Genomic DNA, 20785 nt, shown 5'->3' with positions numbered 1-20785 from the left:
GTGGGGTGGGTGCTTTGAATCTGATCCTTTCACCTGCCTCTTCTCAGTACCTGAAGATAATTTCTGCCTACTTGGTATTGGGCTTTATACTTAGGATGTCGGGAACTCTGAGGCACCCAGTTTCTAGATGAATTCATTTTAATTTTAGAAAGAATCAGAACACCTATGGAGGCAGATGTGTTGCTGGCTCTCCTGATGTTTTCAAAGGTAGGTTGAAATGCTTATTACCATCCTTTATATTTATTATACCATCCTTTCTTCTGGATGAGCTCTCTCACCCTTAAGCAACTTCAGCCCTTCCTCCCATTTTTATTATAACTGAATTTTTTCAAATGTTGAGATCAAAAATCCACCTGAACAAAACCAGATGCTATGATTTACCTCTGTTTTTTTACTTTTTTAAGAAAGAAATACTTACACCTACTGGTAACAGTTTAATAACTTTTTTTTCTATAAAATGTTTGATACTAGAAAGCAGACCATTTTTTTCTCCTTCTACTCTGTTTGGGTCTTTTTTTTTTTTTAAATAAAAGGTAAGTAGGCGTGGTCAAGCAATATTTGTGGTTTACCATGCTTCATATCAGAGCAAAGAGCTCAGTTTGGGCTGTTTTACTAGCACAGCTGATGAAGAGAGGTTTGCATTTTCATTTTAATATTAATGGATAACCAGACATGATTCTTTCTACCTGTAAGTAAACTTTACTGCATATTTTGATCTTGTGATTTTGTTTTGAACAACAGCAGTGTACTTAGCAAATTAAGTATTGAAATATTGCCTCAAAAATATGTCTGCTTTCTCTTGCACTGCTAAGGGGATCTCTGTTAAGACTGCTTGTCTTGACTTTTAAAATTAATGCACAAATATTAATCCACTGTATGACAGATTTAGCAAAGCAACTAATTTTACATACAGATAGGGAGATATTTCCACATAAACTTGTGAACTGCATAGACATGGATAGAAAGTCTGGTAGAACAAAACCTGTCTTTCCTCCAGAGTAGAGCTAACTCACTGGAAAGACAGCCTCAGCTTGCACACACCAGAAGCTGAAAGCTTGTATTTTAAAGTGCTTTTAGAAGCAAAGTATGTAGCTTTTTTTTACTGATTTTTGTAGTAATGTTGAAAACTGACAGACCTGTCCAGGAGGCATGCTGTGTGTTACAGCAGTGGTCTGGGTTTGATGGGTGAAGCCAAGTTTGTAGTGTTGAACACAGTTAACCTTCTGCTCCGTTCCAAGAGCTTCTTGCAAGAAATGGTAGAAGAGAGCAAACCTTCTAGACACGGACTAGAGTGCTTTCAGTGTTAGTAGTGCTTTGATAAACAGTGTTTCAGAGAAAGAAACTCCAGCCAAGAAAATGGTGAAATAATAAAATTATAAAGTGCAAGTGATAAAAATTGATTTCTAACTTGTTGCTTTTGTCTTTGATGTTACTTTCCCTAAAGCTGCCATTTACAGTGAGTAACAGCTGAAGACAGGAGGAAGATTGCACATGTATGTGTGAATTGAGCACATATACTGACAATGTTATCAACCCAAAGCATACTGTGGGTGTTGTGGGACTGTATCAGGCCACGATGTGTCTTCACTCTACCTTCTCTGTTCTGATGGGACTCTAAGCTGCTTAAGCAAATGGCTGTTCCTGACAGCTGGCCCATCTTTTTCTTCTTCCTCTTGCATTCCATCTGCTCTGTTGTGCACAGATAAATTTATTTCCAGGACTCAAAAGTTGGTTTTCAAAATGTCAGCTGCATGTTTTTAGGCTAAGTATTTGTCAGATTAGCTTCAACACTGGTTTCCTAGTGTTTTTACTTTAGCCACATGCTTCTCATGGCACAGTTATTTCTTGTTTTGAAACTGAGCATAGGTTTGATGTACAGCACTGTACTTTGATAGGCTGTCATGGCTCTGTGCTAGTGTTGGCATGAACAAGTGTCTTCCTCCTAAATTACTCATTTCCAGAAAGAAAAACACATTAGCAGTGAAATGCATTATATTTGTTTGTTCCTGTGTTAAATAACTTTGTCTGAGGTGGCAAGCTCTCATCAAAAATTGCAGAAATAAAAAATTCTCTATGCAATTGAAGAAAGAAGATGGCAAATTCTAGAGTCAACACCTCAAAGACTCTTAATTTAAACCTACGTTTTAAACTATTGAATTTAGTTGTCCTATGATGACATACCCCGAGGATCAAAGAAACATGTTTGGGTAGCTTGTGTTTTGATAGAACTCAAGGGAATGTGAGCTGAAAGATTTAATGGAGCTGTGGGTGCTGGAGAAACCTTCTGTTTGTATTATGTGCTGTTATGGGTTTAAAAGAAGCAAAATTTGATCACTTTTTTTATTTTTTTTTTTACATTTTTGGGAAGCTTAGGTAGGAAACAGAGAAATGGGATCTAAAATAAATAATAGCTCCATAAGTACCTTATTTTAACAGACTTCAAACTTAATTTATTGTTAATAATAATGGAACATTTCTTCCTCTTAGCCTGTATTACTTTCCTATGTCCTGTCTAAGCAGTCTGTCATTCATAAATGGCAAATCTGACTGGTCTCTCTGTTCTCTTCCAAATACGGAATCCAAAATGTGATTTCTTTGCTGAAGCACAATTCTCAGTGATGCCACCAGTGACTAACCTTTAATTTATGAACTCTTCGGCGGGGTTACTTGAGTTAGGGACTAGAGGATCAAGGCCAGCTAATTAGGACTCAAACACTCCATGAAAAATCCAGTGTTTTGCTTAGGAAACTGTCCTTGGTGAAAAATTGAAGGAAATTAGAGTAGTTCCATTGATTTCAGTGATCTAGCAGAAGGGATAATCAAAAAGAAATATTTTAGATGAGTAAATTCTAAGAATCTATTTTCAATCTATTTGTATTTTAAATGATAACTTTATAAAAAATTAAAATACAGGAGTTTAAGTATTGTAATTCTTTCTTAGTTTTTCTGATGGGTGTTGAGAAAAGAGAAAGGAAGGAAGAGCACAAGACATGAGAGGTTGCATGTGGGGGTGAGAAGTGTCAGGCAGGAAATGCTGTCTTCCTGCTGCGTGACAATGTGCACTGCCGTGCAGCCCTTGGTGTCAGCATCTTCCTTGGCCACAAGCAGGAGGCCAAGAGGAGAATGAGTTAAATCAAATTATTCACTCAATGCATCAAAGCTTTCCCCGTCTGCAGTGTTGGCCAAGTCTTTCTGAAACTGTATCACAGTTTGGGCCTACTTTCCGAAGTAAGTTATGAACTTAATAAATACGAGTTTAATTGGAAGGGAAAAGTGTAGTTCAAGGAGCTTACCAATGACCAAGGAAGATGTAAAATGCATAGATCAGTTCATGAGTCTTTGCTTGAGAACTGAAATTCCAAGCCGTCACATCAAAGCTTCCAGCCTTAAGTCAATTTAACTAAAGCAGGACTTAGCTCTGCAGAGCTGAAGGCCTTTCTCTATGTCCTTTGATAATGTTTCCTAGCAGACTTGACAAATTTCCAAATAAAAATGTACAGTTTGCACTGCATTAATTTACACTTGTAGTAATTTCTACTGAATTCATTCCACAAATAATTTAGAAGTAATGCAGGGACAAAAGAATTTTGGAAGTGACCGAGGTTGCTGAGAAAAGATGTTTAAAGACAGATTAATTCTCAAAGAGCTGGAAATTATCTGCTTTAGGATGATATCTGCTGGATTGATAGGCTGTGATTTCACACTTAAAATACTTCAACAGAGTGAAAGAGGACAACTAGACTTTGGCAGAACAGTGCAGACTTTGTGCTGCTCCTACAGATCCTGCAGTTCAGTTCAGCGTGCTCTTGTCTGATCCACGGCCTTAGTCTAATCTGAGCCTTAACTTAGAGTCTGCAGAATTTATCATAACATATTTTGTCATCTTTATTGAATTACACACTCAACCCTTGGAGAAATTGCTCACCAAATGAAGCACACATCCCAGGAAGGAAACATCATGATTACAGCTTCAACCTCTACCTTTTCTGTTGTTTTATGGATGGGGCAAGAGGCTAAATATTCAATATCATATATTCTTAGTGTACTTTTAAAATGTCACATACAGTAATTTATTGTTAATAACTTTTAGCATGGTAAAAGTAGGGGGTCAGACACAAAAACCATCCATTAACAAAGCAAATCTGAGATTCAAAGGTAAAAAGAATTCTTCAGCTTACACTACAAAAATATTCAGATTACTGGGCTCATAAGGAACACAAGACAGAATTACATATGCATAACATCTATCTGAACCCCTTGCTTTCATGGTAGCAACAAAATCTTTAAAATTTTACTATAAGATTATTCTAGTGTTATAGAAAGTTTGCAGTGCTGCTTACTAACTATTTCTTGTAGTGTTTTATATGGAGAGCAAATAATCTGATGGGAAATAATGTATTTATTTAGATTGAATGGTTGAATGAGAATAAACAAATAAGATTTCAAATATCATGTTCCTGTTTGCAAATAGCTATATACTTTATAGACATTGATTGAACTTCATGTCACAGGCAGAAATAAAACCCGAGCATTTTTTTCCACCCACAGTGTTCGCTATTTATGAGGCAGTTTTAAATGGCCAAGGGACAATTCAATGTGCACTGGACAATTACACTGCAAATAAACTTCATTGACCATATCTTTTTAGCCTGGCTTCTTTGAAGAGAATTGTGGCTGTCAGTTGGCTTGGGTATTTTTAATTGCTGCATTTTTCACAGCTGTCACTGGAGATTTTTATCAAACAATTGATGGTGTCTTCTCATTACTGTCAACTCATCTGTTTCCCACACAATAGATTCTTCACAGGATTCAACAGTCTAAGGGAAACTTCACCATGACTTTCAAAACAGCCTAAATAAACTAGTCATGAGACAGGGCTCTTCCAACTAAGAACTGGGTTTGGTCTTATCATTCTGACATCCAACACTCTCACTTCTTTTATTAGCATAAGATTTGCTATGTTATGTACCTCCATAGGGAAAATAATTACATTTTTATAATGCAGTAAGGTTGCTTAATGTTTTGAATGCTGGGATTCATATTCTTAGCACATTTGGCTTTCAGTTGGTAATAGGCAATGGCAAAAAGTCTCACAGGAGACCAGAAGGGACATCCTCTTTATTCCAGGCTGGATTAGGTCATTAGGAGCAACAATGCAAAAGTGCCATGAGGGAAAAACAAATAATATGGAGGGAACTGGTGGGATTGCACGAAGAAATATCATATGAAATACAAAGCAGCAAAATTCTGAGACCTGGGGAAGTCTATTTCAAATAAAAATCTGAGGCCTCTTTGCAAACTATGACCTCTGTGGCAGAGAAAATTAGGACACAGTATAGTGTGATGTGAAGTTTATTTTCTGTTAGTGCAGCTGAATAGGAAGGGAACCTTGTCTCTCCATCCCTGACTCTTAAAATGCTATACATTGCACCTGAGAACCTGAGCTGCTGCCCTCCCACCTGCCCAGCGGTGGTGCAAGAGCGTGAGACAGTTCTGGGAGCTGACCCTGCAGAAAGGGATTACCTGACGTTTTAGCATCCTGTCTTGCTCGGTTTGAGATGAGATGAGATGAGGTGCAGAGGGAAAGAGTATGGGATCATAACTGCTGCAGCTTGTCTCAAACTGGTGTGGGAATGCAAACTGGAGAAAGTACATCTCAGCCCAGGTAGAAGTGGACCAGAGCAAGTGTCAACCATTTATTTACCTCATTCAAATCTTAATGCTTTCCAACCTATTTAATATCATGTTCTCTCTGCTGCACATAGAAGATATACTGGATTGGTTTCTCTCTAAATTTTTGATATCTGTGATGATGTATCCATTGTACTTTGGATTTTATAAACAAAAATTTTCAGCCCCTTGACATGCAAGTGTAAAGCACGTATTCTCTCTGCACTTTAAACCTGGGCTAGTGTATTTCTTATATTAATGGCTGCAACAGAAACAGGAAAATCAGTATTATTTTGAAGAAGTTGATATAGTGCAGCTCCTTTAATGAACCTCAAAATAAATAAAAGCTTGTAATGGTTTTGTATTGGCTTGAATAATCTAAAAATTATGCCAGTTCTAAAGCTCTCCACCTCCTGTCTCTGGCAAGATTCTCATCCCCCTCCTTGCATCAGGTAGAGCTTGTGCAGGGTGATGTAATCTGTCAAATCAGTATGAATTTGGCTGATGATGTCTCTTTTTTTATTATTATTTTTTTTTGCTGATTTAGCAAGCTGATTTAGCTCATACATATGAACTCGTAATTGCCATTAATTGCCAACATTGTAAGGGAGACTGTGGTAGAAAAGCTCTGCTGTTTTTGGTGACTGCAAATTCAGCCATAATGATTTGCTAAAGTGGGTCTAAGCACATAGCATAGTCCTTAATTCTGTAAGTTTTGTGAACAAACAAACAGGAACGCTAAAAGTATGGAAAATGTTCTTGTTCACAGATCACACCATCCAGTCTGTTTTCTGCTGCTGCTGCTGCACAGTGGAAGAAAGGTATGTGAAATGCTTAAGCTTTTCAGTAATTAAATATCTACACATAAAGGACTTCGTAAAATCCTGTTTGCAGTAGAGGAGCAAATATGTGGAAGTTTGAAGACACTGTACTCTTTGTCTTTACTATGTGTACTCATATCCCTAATGAAGGAAGGCACATATAGCCATGGGTATTTTTATGTGGATGTTTATAGACACGCATTCACACAAATGCTTCATGTTTTTCAAAATCAGAGAAATGAGAACAAAAATGAACCTGGACCCTGACACTGTCCTGGTGACCCCGTACTCTGCCTCACAACCAGATGTTTCCTATGAATCTACTTGGAAGTGCAGGGTAAGTAATATTTTGGCAGGTGAAAAGAGAGAATTGAAGTGATTTGACATACAGTGGCTCAGTACCAGAATAAGCAGGGGAGTAACTATCTCTTGAGCATATAAAGTTCTTTGTTGTATAAAAATTACTGAGTAAAGGTAACTAAGCAAGCTATAGTAGAGAGAAAAGACTAGTTACGAAAAATACTTTTATTTTTCACCAGCGTAAGAGACAATTGCAATTTAAGAACAAGCCATTACCTCCTCTGCCTGCTGAGGCCTTTGAAGACTACGCCAAGAAGCCAAGAGTTATTGCACTCTATGACTTCTTTGCTAGAGGGCCTTTAGATTTACCTCTCAAGAAGTCAGAAGAATACATTATCCTCGAACAGTATGATCCTCTCTGGTGGAAGGCAAGAGACCGACATGGGTAAGAGAGAGGGCATCTATTTCAATCTCCCTAGACAGAAACAAAAAACAACCTGTGCAAAAGTGGGCAGATAGAATGAGACTTTGAGATTCTTTAGGAACAGGCTTGGAAGTGTTCAACAACATATGAGGCACACAGATTGGCTGGCCAGACTTTCAGCAGGGTTTGGCACCCCAGAAATGAACAGGGAATCTAGAATCTGTTGGGAATTCAGAGTTAAGACCTACACTCAGTAATTTCCTGAGCAGCATAAGGGTGTTTTGAGGACCATGTGAATCACTGGGTTCTGAGCCTTGTGCAAATCTAGCTTTCCATATTTCAAGTGCTTTACAATGGAGTGTGTATGTGTAAAAACTATATGAATCCATAGAGATTATGAAGACATACCTGAAACCAAACCTCTTACCCAAAATATCTGGTTATTTTAGAGAACTAGATAACTTCAGTTAGGATCCTTTTGACACTTAAGCTTGTCTCGTGTTGTTCCCCTTTCTCTTTTGTATTTTCTTCATCCTGTACTCTGATGTTGGGAATGGTTGTATGTTATGTTACAACCATCTCCTTTTCCTTCAGATTTCTCTTTAAGTATTTTAAATGCTTTCTCTCAACTCATGTTTTCAACAAAAGTATACTGACAACTATTTGGATATACAAGCAAGCACACACTTTATATTTCTTCATATAAGAGCTTTGTATAGGCCAGAAATAAAGATGGTAGCTTCAGATTCAGAAGAAAAAGATTTTTTTCTAAATCTTAGCTTATACGATCTATTTTTTTTTATTTGAGTAGCCATCCACAGTCACGGGACGAAAAGATTGTGCCTGGGATGGAAGGACTCAAATTTTCATTCAGTTCTAATGCTGGAATTCAGCATCTGACAACATGGCCCCTACTAGAAATAACCTTTGTAATTCAGCAAAAGGATGATGTATATCTTAATCCTACTAGTATTTTACACCATATTATACCATTATCCCCAATATGTTGTTTTAGGAATGAAGGTCTAATTCCCAGCAACTACGTAACTGAGAACAAGAAAAGTAATTTAGAAACATACAAGTAAGTATCTTTGAAAATTAAAATTGTGCTTTCATTTCTAAAAATGGATTGCAGAGATTCACTTTAATGTTTGATCCTTCAAATTTTTATCAGACATTAACATGTTTATCAAAAGCTTTCTTTTTTTGTTACAAAACATTACTCTTAAAATGAATTAATATTCGTTTGCATGAATCATAATGTCAGAATCCAGATTTTATTTCCCTGTTTCTGTTGATCCAATGCATAATGTTTCTGTGTTCTGATCTTTGCCTGTTGTGATTGTGTAACTAATTTAAATTACTACAAATTTAAATTATTGGACAGAAGATTAAAATTCTGAAAAATTGTAGAGAAAAAAGGCTTGACTGGTCATACAGGACTGTAAATTTCACAGTTTGGCATAACTGTTTCCTGGGTTTTCTTTTATTTGAGCTAATATTTAGTCACAGTAAATTGGGGCCAAAAAGTTCTAAAAAGAAGGTCTAATGAAATCATTCCAGATTAAGACATGTTTGCATACAATGATAATTCTAAACATGTTTTTGACTTGGAATAATGCAACTACTAAACTGTGAAACAAAGCAAACATTCATTTTCACTGGCTGAAATTAAGGCTAGGTTATCTCCTTTTGCAGGTGGTACTACAGAAACATTAACAGAAGCCAGGCAGAACTTCTTTTGCGCCAGAAGGTAACTCAGCTTACATCTTGAGCTAACAGTATTGAAAAGTATCTGTCAGTAGAGGCATCAAGAGCATTATAACAGTCTAATCAAAATCTGTTTGGTATGCTGTAAGAGAGAAAATACCTTAAAATAAAAAGGCTTTCTGGTGTAAGTGTAGAGTACAGACTATCCAGACTTCACAAAGCTTTAAGTTGTAGCCCCAGCCAATTCTACGTAGGTTTTCCATGCCAGGTAAATCACATTTCACGGGTTACTGTGCTTGTCTGTTGCATTAGACATTGGAGACTGAAATCGGTGTAGTTAGCTAATTAGTAAGCTTAGCAGAATTTAACAAACTTCAGTGTCTTCCTTAAATAAGACCAAACAATCCATATTGCATTCTACCCCCTGTCAATTACCAAAATGCCTAACTCACTCAAACTCATTGGGTCTTTGCTCAAGGACTAACTCAGGCCTGGGACAAGGAAAACCAAGGAAGAACATCTGAGAATTGTTTTAAATGGATTTTTTCCCTAGTGATTTGTACACTTTTATTTTTTAATAAATCAAAGCATTTTTACTATTTCACGCTGAAGAGTATAATTCAGCTAAATGAGTTATCTCTATGAAGTTGCCTGGCACTTATTTTTTCTCTTGGTTTATTTTGCTCTGCCATGTACCTGGCTATCCATTTCTGTTCTTCACTTCTTTATCTTCCTCCCAAACAGTCATAGGTATTCTACAGAATTTGGTAACTGCTGTAAGTCCTGTCTCAAGGGAGCATTACTGAAACTCAAAAGCATAAAATAACTCTGCTTGGATTTCTTTTCAGCCCAAAGAAGGTGCGTTTGTTGTCAGAGATTCAAGCCGACAGGGCCTTCTTACGCTGTCCATGTATTCACGGGCTAAGGGGTGAGTTCCCTGAATGGTTAGAGTTTGAATCAAGAGGTGATGGAAAAGCTTCCTCCAAACTCCTCAGAATAATTGGGGAGGTTGGACATTCAATGCACAAGAGCAGGGATGCTGTTCATGCAGAGTTAATCACCCTGTGTGCAGAAAAGATGAGGGTGGGCGGTGGATCTGGGAGTGGGTGTGCAAATTGTCCTGGCAAGACAAAGATACCTGCACTCACTGAAATTCTCAAATGATCTGCTGTGGAAACCAGGCCACAGCCTTTGGCCACTGCACCAAACTGTTCCCTTTCTCCACAGGCTCTGTGCACTTTAAATCCATCAGACTCTGCTGTCCTCAAACTTTGCCAGTTTGTCTCCTAAAATCACCTCACCCCTACTGTGAGGGTCTTGCTTTTGTGGGACAACAGCCACATTACTCACACTTGCCTGAAGCAGTAGCGATCACCTACAGCACTGACTTAACCTATTTCAAGCTGTTTTACACCCTCTTCATCAGCCCTCCCACACCCCCCTGTATCATCTGTGTCTGCTTTCCTTCTCTCCCTCTTACAGCAAGCCAGAGGTGAGAGCAGCAGAGGCATTGCTGTTACCACCACCCTCTTCCTCCTCCCACCATTCCCTCCTCGGAAAGATGGGCCATCCCTCCGCACCATTCCTGTGCTGGGGACAGTCTCACCATTTCTGTAGAAAATTAGTGGTGTTTCTGACATTGACTCTGTAATGCAGACTGTGAAATGTTTCTGTATTCTGATCTCTGCTTGTTGTGACCATGTGTCCACAATTTAGGGTACCAACCTTCAGCAACTGCCAGCCTGAAATGCAAACTTAACTGCTTAGTTTTGAGTGTCACAGAAAGCAAGGATAGATGGGCAGCAAAATCTACAGAAAGCAAAAAAGACAGATAACACAAAGAAATACAGAAAAACAAAGGTATCAAATAAAAGCTCCAATGAAGACCCTTTGAAGAACTAGAACAGAAAATTTAATCTCATGCTATACATGAATATGTGTTTAAGTTTTTGTGAGAGAAAATGCAGGTAATTCATAACATTTTAATTTTAAGAGGTTATATTCAAATAAATGCTAAATTAGGAGGAGCACTTCTTAAACAGTATGGCTATTTCTTATGAATGCAATGATCCAGGGATAAAAACTACTTGGGCAACAAAAGACATTGTGCAATCTCCCAAAGTTGGAGAATTCCAGGAATTCATTCCTGGAATTCATTCAAGGAATTTTATCTTTTTTTTACTCCTGAAACAGTGTTCCAGCTGCACACAGCCATTTTATATTGAGAACTGTGTCCCATGTTTTCACATTTTTCTATGCTTTCATAGTGAAATTTAAGCAAATTTATGCTATAAAATATTTTTACTGAAAATTATAATGTTTTGTTGCTTTCAGAAATCATAATGGAGATATTCTACACTATCAAATTAAACAAAACCACTTGGGACAATATTATGTAGCAGAAAAATATCTGTTTTCATCTGTTCCTGAGCTCATTGAGTATCATCAACACAATGCTGCAGGTAATGCATGTGAGCTGATAACAGTTTCACATCTTTTTCTAATACTTTCATTGTAAAAAGAGACACAAGCGTTTTTATTGCTCATGAATTCAAATATGCCTTGATTCTCTCTGCCAAAGTCATAGCTGTCATGTGCATATGCCATGGGGGAAGTAAGACAACCAAACTTGTCTACATGTATTAAATGAGTTTAGTAAAGATTGAAGCCTGCTCTGTATTCTCTTGGTTGACATTTGACTGCATGGGACTTGGGTGAAATTTGATAATAATTCTTCCTTTGTTTACAGCAAGGACCTGCATACATGCACTCTAATAAAAGCAGGAACTTTTGCTGTGCATCAGCAGGCAGCATTCTACTGACTTTGTGAAAAACAACAACCCATACCACAAACAATCAAGGGCAGAATTAGGGAGCACAAGGACTCTCTAACACTGGCTTTCAGCTTACCAGAGTTAGACACCTCTAACTGTTGGCAGATGGCAGATTTTTATAATTTTTAGTATGAAAGAATATCCTTCACCTTGGTTCTTCCCATCATTTTAATACAATATAAAATGGCTTTACTCTGAAGGAGTGAAGATCCCTTACGCTAGAGAGGAAGATATGGGAATAGACAGAGCCTTTTGCTGGAGGGAGAAGAATTGTAGGAAACACTTGTAGCAGAAATGGTCCTGCAGGCAAAAATAACTTCAAGAAATAAGAAATTTACATCAGATTCCAAGTATTTTTGTTTGAGAAGATGTATGATACAGCATATTTTAAAATTAAGTAATTGGTCAGCAGAATATTGTGCCTTTGTCCCTTCCAGGTCTTATCACACGTCTGCGACATCCAATTAGATCAGATGGATGTACTTCTCCAGAAACTTCAGGATTGAGTTATGGTAAATTTTTTAATCTTCTTTTGAAGGAGATTTTGCTATCTGCCTTGGCAAGAATTTAACTCATATTCACCCAGCTAATAATTAAGTTCTACCTGTGAAATTCCTTGATAATAATAAACACATAAAAAGAGTAAGGTGTCAGTACCAAATGAGACACCTGATTCAGCTGCTTCTGTGCAGTGACTGTTGTGCTTCTGTTACAAGCACCAATGCATTCAGAGCTATTTGGACTTTTCTAAGCAAACCTAAGGCTCAAATAGACATTTAACAGCTTTTGAAAAGCTATTTGATTTATGTAAGTGCTTAGGAAACCAAAACTGAAACCTGAAATTAATACTATTTATGGAGAAGATTTTCTTTATCAGTTCAGCAGATTTTAGAAAATAAGAATGCAATCTTACGTGGTATTAAAACAAACAAGCAATAAATGCCAGTTTGTGTATATAGATCAGGAATTTCATACCATCTATTGGGCAATAGGAACCTCCAAAACTGAGTATCTTTCATGTTCCCATGAATCTCAAAGCTTAATATTTCTGAAGGGTTGAACTATTGTAGTTATTACAATAAAGGTAGCCAGTGACTATTTCTGTAGGTATACTATCCATAGGAACTGATTTGATTTGGAACTGATTTGGAGCTAAAAACATCACATATTGTAGTGCCAAAAAAGTTTTCATGTGTAGTCAAAGCTAAACACTTGCCTTTTCTTGAAGCCTCAGGCATTCCTAAGCAAAATCATTAATCACATTCTTTAAGTGGTAAAATAGCATTTATATTTAAACATATATGAGGCAGTGAAAATTTTCGGATATTTAAAACTTATGCTTTGGCTGATGAACAAGCGTGATGCTTTGCAGTGTTCATCAGCAAGGCGTGTCTCCTGGAGCACGGCTCAGGAAAGCTGGCTTGATTCTCCTGACATATTGGGTTGCTTTTACAGAGGAGTGGGGATTAAACCCATCTGAACTGTTGTTCCTGAAGGAACTCGGGCGTGGGCAGTTTGGAGTTGTTTATCTTGGTAAATGGAAAGAGACTATCAAGGTTGCCATCAAAACAATCAATGAAGGTGCAATGTCTGAAGATGATTTCATGGAGGAGGCCAAACTGATGATGTAAGTACAAAAGCTATTCTGTCAGTTTACCAAGAAATAAATTACCTAATTCCATTTCACACAAACAGAAAAAGCAGTTTGATGGGAATGGTGGATGTGTGGGACAGAAAGGCTGATATAAAGGTCTGAACCAAGCTGATGCAGATGCTTCCTATGCCCAGACTCTTTAGAGTGTTCCTTGCTTTGTACTATAGAGCTCAATGGGGAATAAATGTTCTGGTAAAATGTAAATGTGCTCCTACAACTGTTCTTTAATCCATAACTCAGTGTCTCTAGGAACACTGGCAGAGCTTCTATCTAACTAAAGCTTTTGAGAAACCATATTACAATATCTGCAAATTTTGCAAAATAGGGAAGTGTCCATATGAGGTCTTGGTAAAGCCCAGAAGAGAAGAACCCTTGCAAGGTCCAGGGCCCTGCCTGCAAGCCAAGTGTAACTAGACCTTTCCATTTTGCATCAACCAAATCAAGCATTCCATTCACTGCATTTATATAACTGATGAACAGTTATGAGTTCACAGAGTGAACTTTTTGGAGGAAGTTGTAGAGAGAAATGTGGTAAGTATTGGGAGAACTCTGAAGATGGCTGAATAGGACACTTTATCAAGTAGTGAAAGTATTTTTCAAAACCATCATGAGAATCAAAAGTTTAGTTACCTGCCAAGAACAAATATTAGCCTGTCTAAAATGTGTTTTTAAACAGGAAACTGTCCCACCCAAATTTGGTCCAGCTTTATGGAGTGTGCACATATCACAAAACTCTCTACGTTGTGACTGAATTCATGGAAAATGGTTGCCTGCTCAATTACCTTCGGCAAAGGCGGGGGAAACTCGGCAGAGACATTCTCCTGAGCACGTGCCAGGATGTTTGCGAAGGGATGGAATATTTGGAAAGAAACAGCTTTATTCACCGTGATTTAGTAAGTACAATAGACCTTCTGAGGTTCTTGACAAATATTTGCAGTAAAGAATGTGCTGTTGTATTTTATGAGACACTATGTAACCTGTGAGACTTCAGCCCTGCAGGATCTAATAAGGCAAACCCAAACTTTTCAGCTGTTATTTTGCCCATGGACAGCTAAGAAAAAACTACTAGAGAAATGTTTTTCCATTGAAAAATACCCTTGAGAGGTCAGAGAAAACTAGGATATTGACACGGAACTATCTGGTATTAGGACATCTCAATACAAAACTGATTAGAATACAACCAAAATCACAGCATTACAAAAGGCCAGCAGCAATAAGAATTTTAAAAATTCAAATCTTTTTCTATCTATAATTTTTGGCTCCCTACTGCCATATGTTGATGTTGGGATATATGAGTGGTTTTTCTGCCCATAGGCAGGGAATTATAGGAGAGGAGTTTGTTTCTTTACTCCTCAATACTTTTTCAGCGCTCACATTGGATATAGAGAGGAAATCTTCCTTCTCTCCTACCTAGCTGCATGAAGAAATGTAAAATCTTGAGAATTACAAGGAGGTTCCTGATTTCTATAATGAAAGCATCACAAAACAAATTAAAAAATTTACACTTATTGTCTCTAGTGTTGATGTTCAGGAAAACATCTGGTTGGATCATTAGACTCTGCAGCCTAAAATTCTTGCACTGTTCAAGAATACACAAACATATTGCAACTCATACTACAAGCATTTAAGTTGCTATGTGTAATTACACAACAGTAAAATATGTTCACTGGCTCAAAGATAAAATTTCACTAATATTTTTGACCAATACACTAATCTCCTTTCAGATATAAACAATATGAGCTGAAGCAAATATAATCAGCTGCTGTATTTCCCTTAAAATTCCTTAACACAGTTTTCAGATATGTTTTTCTCATTTTCCCCAGGCTGCAAGAAACTGTTTAGTCGATGTGGAGCACATTGTTAAAGTATCTGACTTTGGCATGGCAAGGTACGAGGCCATTGACAAAGGTTTTGTGAGCACTTAGACAGCTGCAGCATGATCTTAAGTTAACCTCACCGCTTGCTTCACTGGTTTGGGCAATTCCACTGTGGGTAATTTTTGAATCCTGATGAAAGTTGTGATGTTGTTTAATCACTGTACCATGAACTGGATGTTGTGTCCTTATCTTGCTCTTGGTGAGTGCAACGATAGATAAACAAAGTGCCAGGTAAACTTCAGAGGAGTTTATGGACAGAGAAATGCCTGGAATGCACAGGGCAGCCAGAAGCTTGAAGAAAGAAGTTCCCCAACTTTCCTGAGCAGGATGGAGGTCAGAAAGTTGCTAGGGGCAGAACTGGGAGATGGGGCTGACCTCTCGAGGCAGCAGTAGCTGAGTAGGTGGGGCAGGATGCAGGAAGGACCAGGTGGGCAGGAAGTGTGATACATGCTGCTCTAGCAGGGAAGTGGTTTTTCTGCTTAGTGATAGAATAAGCCAAAGTGAGGAAAGACAGCACTCTCAACTCTGGCAAGCACCAGCCTGAGAAACATAGCTCTAGCCTCACAGACTTTCCTCAGAGGACACAGCTGAGGTGACCAAATGACTGAATGCTACCCAAAGGAGATGTCTTCTTTCTTCTTTCCTCTTGCAAGCCCAGCACATTTGTGTTTTACTGGCTGGTTTTTCTGTAGGTTAACAGACTGAATCAGCTCACTTAGGAGGTAGATGAGCTTCAAAACCAGTCAGTGGCTCTGAGCAGAAGGTTGTGGTGACATTTACCTTGTGGCTGCAAATCATTAGGTCAGCACAGCCGTGCTCCTTTGTTTTTGCTTCCTATATCTAACCTTAGGCTTACAACACCCTAGCAGTTCATAGCTAAGGACCTGTTTTGCAAAGAGCTATCCTGTACCATGGTTGTACTGCTCCCCAAAAGGGTAAGGTCACTATCAGGGCTCTGGACTTACCCAAATGAATCAGAAAACACAGTAAGACCAAGGTAGCTGTGAGGGTCCACAACAAGAATAATGGACTTGAATGGCTCACTGTGGCCACAAAGTGGAGATCAGTGGTGTGGCTCTAGGACTCATTCTCCTGGGAAGGCTGTGAAGAAGTGATGGGAACACAATTATTCAGAGCTCACACTTCTGCTACAGGTTATTTTGTACTGCTACTCCATATGTTCCTTATTGAATAGCCTCCCATGGTTCTGTGTCTGCACCAAAATAAGAAAGTGAGGCAAAGACATTATTTATTTTAATTTGACCTCCTTTAAAAGGTGCTTTAAAAAGGTTACCGTTATGCTTTCCCTGGGAATAAATGTGTACTGCACATCTGTGATCTGCTCAGGAACATTATTACTTGGAAAATGTGCCCAGAGATCCTAAGTATGTTTGGGTCAGCCTAGTAACCATTTAAAGTGTTGCCCTATAAATGCCTGCATTAGGCACATAATTTCTTTTTTATCTGGGAGGTCAGCTCCTATAGGCTTGGGCAAAAACAATTACTTTAGTGCACCTGCAAGAACCGTTGCCTTGAATGTGATGAAAATTTCTTTGTGTGTTACTTTGGTAACAATGTCCCTGATACGGCATCAGGGAAGATGGACAGCAAGAGTCATATTTGAGTAGAAAATATGGTTGAAAAGGTGGATCCTTTAGAAAAAAGACTAATTATTTATTGCTGCTGATTTTCCTGCCCATGGTGATCTATCCTATCAATATACACCCAAAAGATGACAATAATAACTATCCTGTCAGTCTTACGATAGTATCAAAATGTTTTATTCTGACAGATTTCTGATAAATAATCCAAATCATTAATTTAAACAGAAATGTCTTTAAGTGCATAACTTCCAGTAAGTTTTTTGTGTGCATTTTATGCTAAAATTTTGGTATTTTTTTGTTGTTTCCAAATTGACACTATTTTTATGGAATCCTAAATCATTTGTGGAAATGTCACTCATTCAAATATATGTGGTTTCCTCTCATTCTTCAGGTATGTCGTTGACGATGAGTATATTAGCTCTTCAGGTGCCAAGTTTCCAGTCAAATGGTCATCTCCTGAAGTCTTTCATTTCAAAAAATATAGCAGCAAATCAGATGTCTGGTCATTTGGTGAGTTGATTAGTTAATGTGCAATCATGCTTCCCTAAAACTACTGATGTGATTTAGGGAAGTGTAACATTTTACTCATACTACCTGTCTTAAGCTTCAGTCCTTCCCATTTTTCAAAGTTTGCTTACATTGGACAAATGGGTTTTTCATTTGGAAGGTTCTGCACCTAAAAAGTAGATTTTGACTGAAATGTGCATTTTTGATGAGTCCTCATTAGCCAAACATACACTCATCTGAGTTTCATGAACTATCTCTGTAGCTGATTTAAAAGAGAGCAGAATTTTATTAGTTGAAAATTGCTTGGATTCTGTCCTTCATTCAGCTCAGGCTGCCCATATTTTCACGCATTTTTCAACACATAGAAGAATCAGGAGTGTTTTTTATTCTCCTAATATTGTTAAAAGCTTGTGGGTTTGGCATCTTTTGTTTTGTCCTAAACCTATTTTGGTTCACTTCTAGGCGTACTGATGTGGGAAGTTTTCACAGAAGGCAAAATGCCTTTTGAAACCAAGTCAAATTCTGAAGTTGTCCATGAGATTTCTCAGGGTAACCGACTTTATCGACCACATTTGGCATCACATCCTGTGTACAAAGTCATGTACAGCTGCTGGCATGAGGTTTGTTGCCCATTTTTTTTTTCCCTGGGGTATTACTTTATTATTAATTTTTAACATGGATACAAAAGCAATCTTAAAATCTCAAGGCATTAAATCCTTATTTCATATCTGTGGCATTCTCAGCATCTCCAACTATGTTTTTCACAAATCACACCTAAGTTTACAAGCCTCTGCTTCTTTTGACTGTTGCAGCTAAGAAATATAGAGCACGCTATCTGTACAATAGGTCTAGACCATCCCTGGGTTGGAATATGCTGTTGTCATGTTTCTCTACTGGGTGAAGAGCTGATACCGTTTTCATGCCTTTGTATCATGCATAGCTTTCTCTAGATCTGCTCTGAATGATAACACATTGATATACCAAGTGGATATGCCCACTAAATGTGGATATACCCTTTTTCAAGTGTATATCAGTATCTCTGTAAATCAGTACAGCTCCTAGGCTGCACCCCTTTCAGCTCCTCCAAGCTGATTTAGTACTTCATGTTTCTTCACCATTTCTCCAGCACCTACTACTTCCTATATCAGTAACAAAACACTGAGTTCATTAAGTTCTCCATCTGATTTACCCCTTAAGGGCCCTCCTTCTCTAGTCTTTAGAAGACATGAATCTTTTATTTTAGGTTAGAAGTACTTTCAGAAGAGCTTTGTATGCAATTTTTTCATGTAAATGTGCAGGCATACACAGTGAGTAGTTGGGGAATCTTGTTGCTATCCTTGTCTCCTTTATCTCCCACCTTACAACTCTGTAAAAATTTTAAATCCTGAGTAAAAAATAGCTTAAGAGATGGAATTCTAAATTGTATCCTGCTTGCCTGCTTACTGCAAACATCCACTGGGGTGCCAGACAGCAGAGAGATCATGAGAAAGAAGTTCTCTCTTCTGTCTGCCACCAGACAGGCATTTGTTTCATACTGAGCAGCAGCACTTCAAATAGTGAAGATCCTTTTTCAAAAACACAGAAAGCATTCCTAGTACCATGGTATCCTGACAGGTAGGGCTTTCCATGGACCTACAGCAGGGAGAAATTCCATAGGAATTCTGATCCAGAATTGAAATATGTATAAAGAAATTTCAGGATTTTTTTAAAAAGTGCTGGTGCTCATGCTGCTGGTGTCATGAATAGTAGATTTTTCTCTTCCTCTAAAATGACAAACTTGATCTTTTCTTCTTTATTAATAAAAGGAAATATAATTTTAAGTGGCATCCCATATGTACTTATATCCAATTTCTGAAGTCTGGTACTATAATCTGCTAACACAAGTTTATCCTTTACTTTTTTTTCCAGAAACCTGAAGGACGTCCTACTTTTGCAGAGTTAACAGTGGCCCTCAGAGGTCTAACAGAGCTGACATAATCACAGGTTTTATACCAGTATATTTACTGAAAGGTCAGCATTAAGCATGCCACTAATGTAGCTGGTATAAAAACCCTCAACCTTTTACAGAGGTTTCTACCTGAATCACAGTACCAGCATCCTACATATTGAAGCTGTTTGGTCTTAGCCCATTTTTTACTTATTTGGGAAAGATACTGCAGGAGACTGGTTTGGGATTCTCAAGGCTTTGTTTTCATTGTTAGGGAGAAAACTCTCCTGTCTGAAAACAGTAACCAAGCCTACTCACCTTATAGATATTTTTATTCATTCTTTTGTTCAGAGCTACACTAATTATTGCATCAATATTATTACATTATTTGTACTTACACTGGGGAATACTGACTGGCAGCAGCAAAAATGGTGGAAGAACCTCTGATAAAGCTCTGGCACTTCAAGGCAATCCCTGTGCACTGCAAAGCATCCAGCCCTGGAGAGCCAGAGCAGGGACAGCAAGCTAAGTGACTGGCTGCTGGAGCAGTGCCCACAAAGGCAGGCAAAGGGAGCAAAGGCAGCCATCCTCAGATAGCGGCTCCCAAGTCACGTCTGAGTGACTGAAAAGACTGAGCACCTCTGAAGCCATTTTAAACATGCATTGCAGGTCAAGGTGTCTACAATTCCAATTCTGAATAACAGAAGGGGTGCAAGGATTATTTTATTCCAACCTCTAACACAATTTTCCAATATTGTCTCCCATTCCCCTGCTCTTGCCTACTCCAACGCCCACAAGTGCCTTAGTCCTCCCCTTTCAAACGCCCAGAATGGTAAATTGGCAAGTTTAAACCGGAACCTGACAGCAAAGCTCAGATGGATCCTATGATACCTTTCATGGACATGGCTGTACCCCTACTTGTTATGTTATTATTCACTTTTGATTTTAAATCTTAAATATGGTCAATATAAATATGTTGTAGAGAAGGAAAGGCAGATGAAATTCATAATTATTTGAAACTAAATAATCAGACCATTACAAGCAAATATGTTCTTGAAAATATATGATTGTGTTGTGAATTATTTATAGGTAAATACATCTCAATATTTAGTTTTATAGGGCTTTGTAGACAAAATATGTAAAACATGCTAGATAAAGAATGATTGAGTTCAATTTAATTTTTGTCACAAATTGAGCCACAGTTTAATTTTTGATTTCCAAACTTAAAAAATAACTGTAACAATAAAATTAAATATAGCAAACCCCACAAAGTTTTGAATTTTCAAAAGATTACGGCATCTCATAATCAAACACAGTCCTGGCAGTAATCAGTCATCTTTACTGCAATAGTATTTTGATAGTCATTCAACCCATGGGGAATTGTAAATCCCATTGTTTGAACATTGGGGAGTATCTTCAAACACACTTCTAAGGCATTTCTGCATCAAGTAAAGCAC

The 20785-nt window shown here is 37.9% G+C and overlaps 1 protein-coding gene across 1 annotated transcript; it reads left to right on the top strand.

Annotated features, from left to right (window-relative positions):
• Positions 1-6423: 6423 nt before the first annotated feature.
• TXK (TXK tyrosine kinase) lies at positions 6424-20178 on the top strand. The gene is made up of 14 exons (XM_005518019.3): positions 6424-6491; positions 6726-6828; positions 7031-7236; positions 8231-8296; positions 8914-8968; positions 9774-9853; positions 11260-11387; positions 12197-12271; positions 13215-13386; positions 14090-14306; positions 15237-15301; positions 17286-17404; positions 17864-18021; positions 19310-20178. The coding sequence occupies exons 1-14, from the start codon at positions 6424-6426 to the stop codon at positions 19376-19378; spliced, it is 1581 nt and encodes a 526-aa protein (XP_005518076.2). The 3' UTR covers positions 19379-20178.
• The last annotated feature ends 607 nt before the right edge of the window (positions 20179-20785 follow it).

Source organism: Pseudopodoces humilis, chromosome 6, assembly GCF_049639895.1.
Source record: "Pseudopodoces humilis isolate 2021_Gansu_Grassland_sample_001 chromosome 6, ASM4963989v1, whole genome shotgun sequence".
Lineage (NCBI taxonomy): Eukaryota > Metazoa > Chordata > Aves > Passeriformes > Paridae > Pseudopodoces > Pseudopodoces humilis.
Note: the sequence above shows the minus strand (reverse complement) of the source record. Positions and strands in the feature narration are given on the sequence as shown.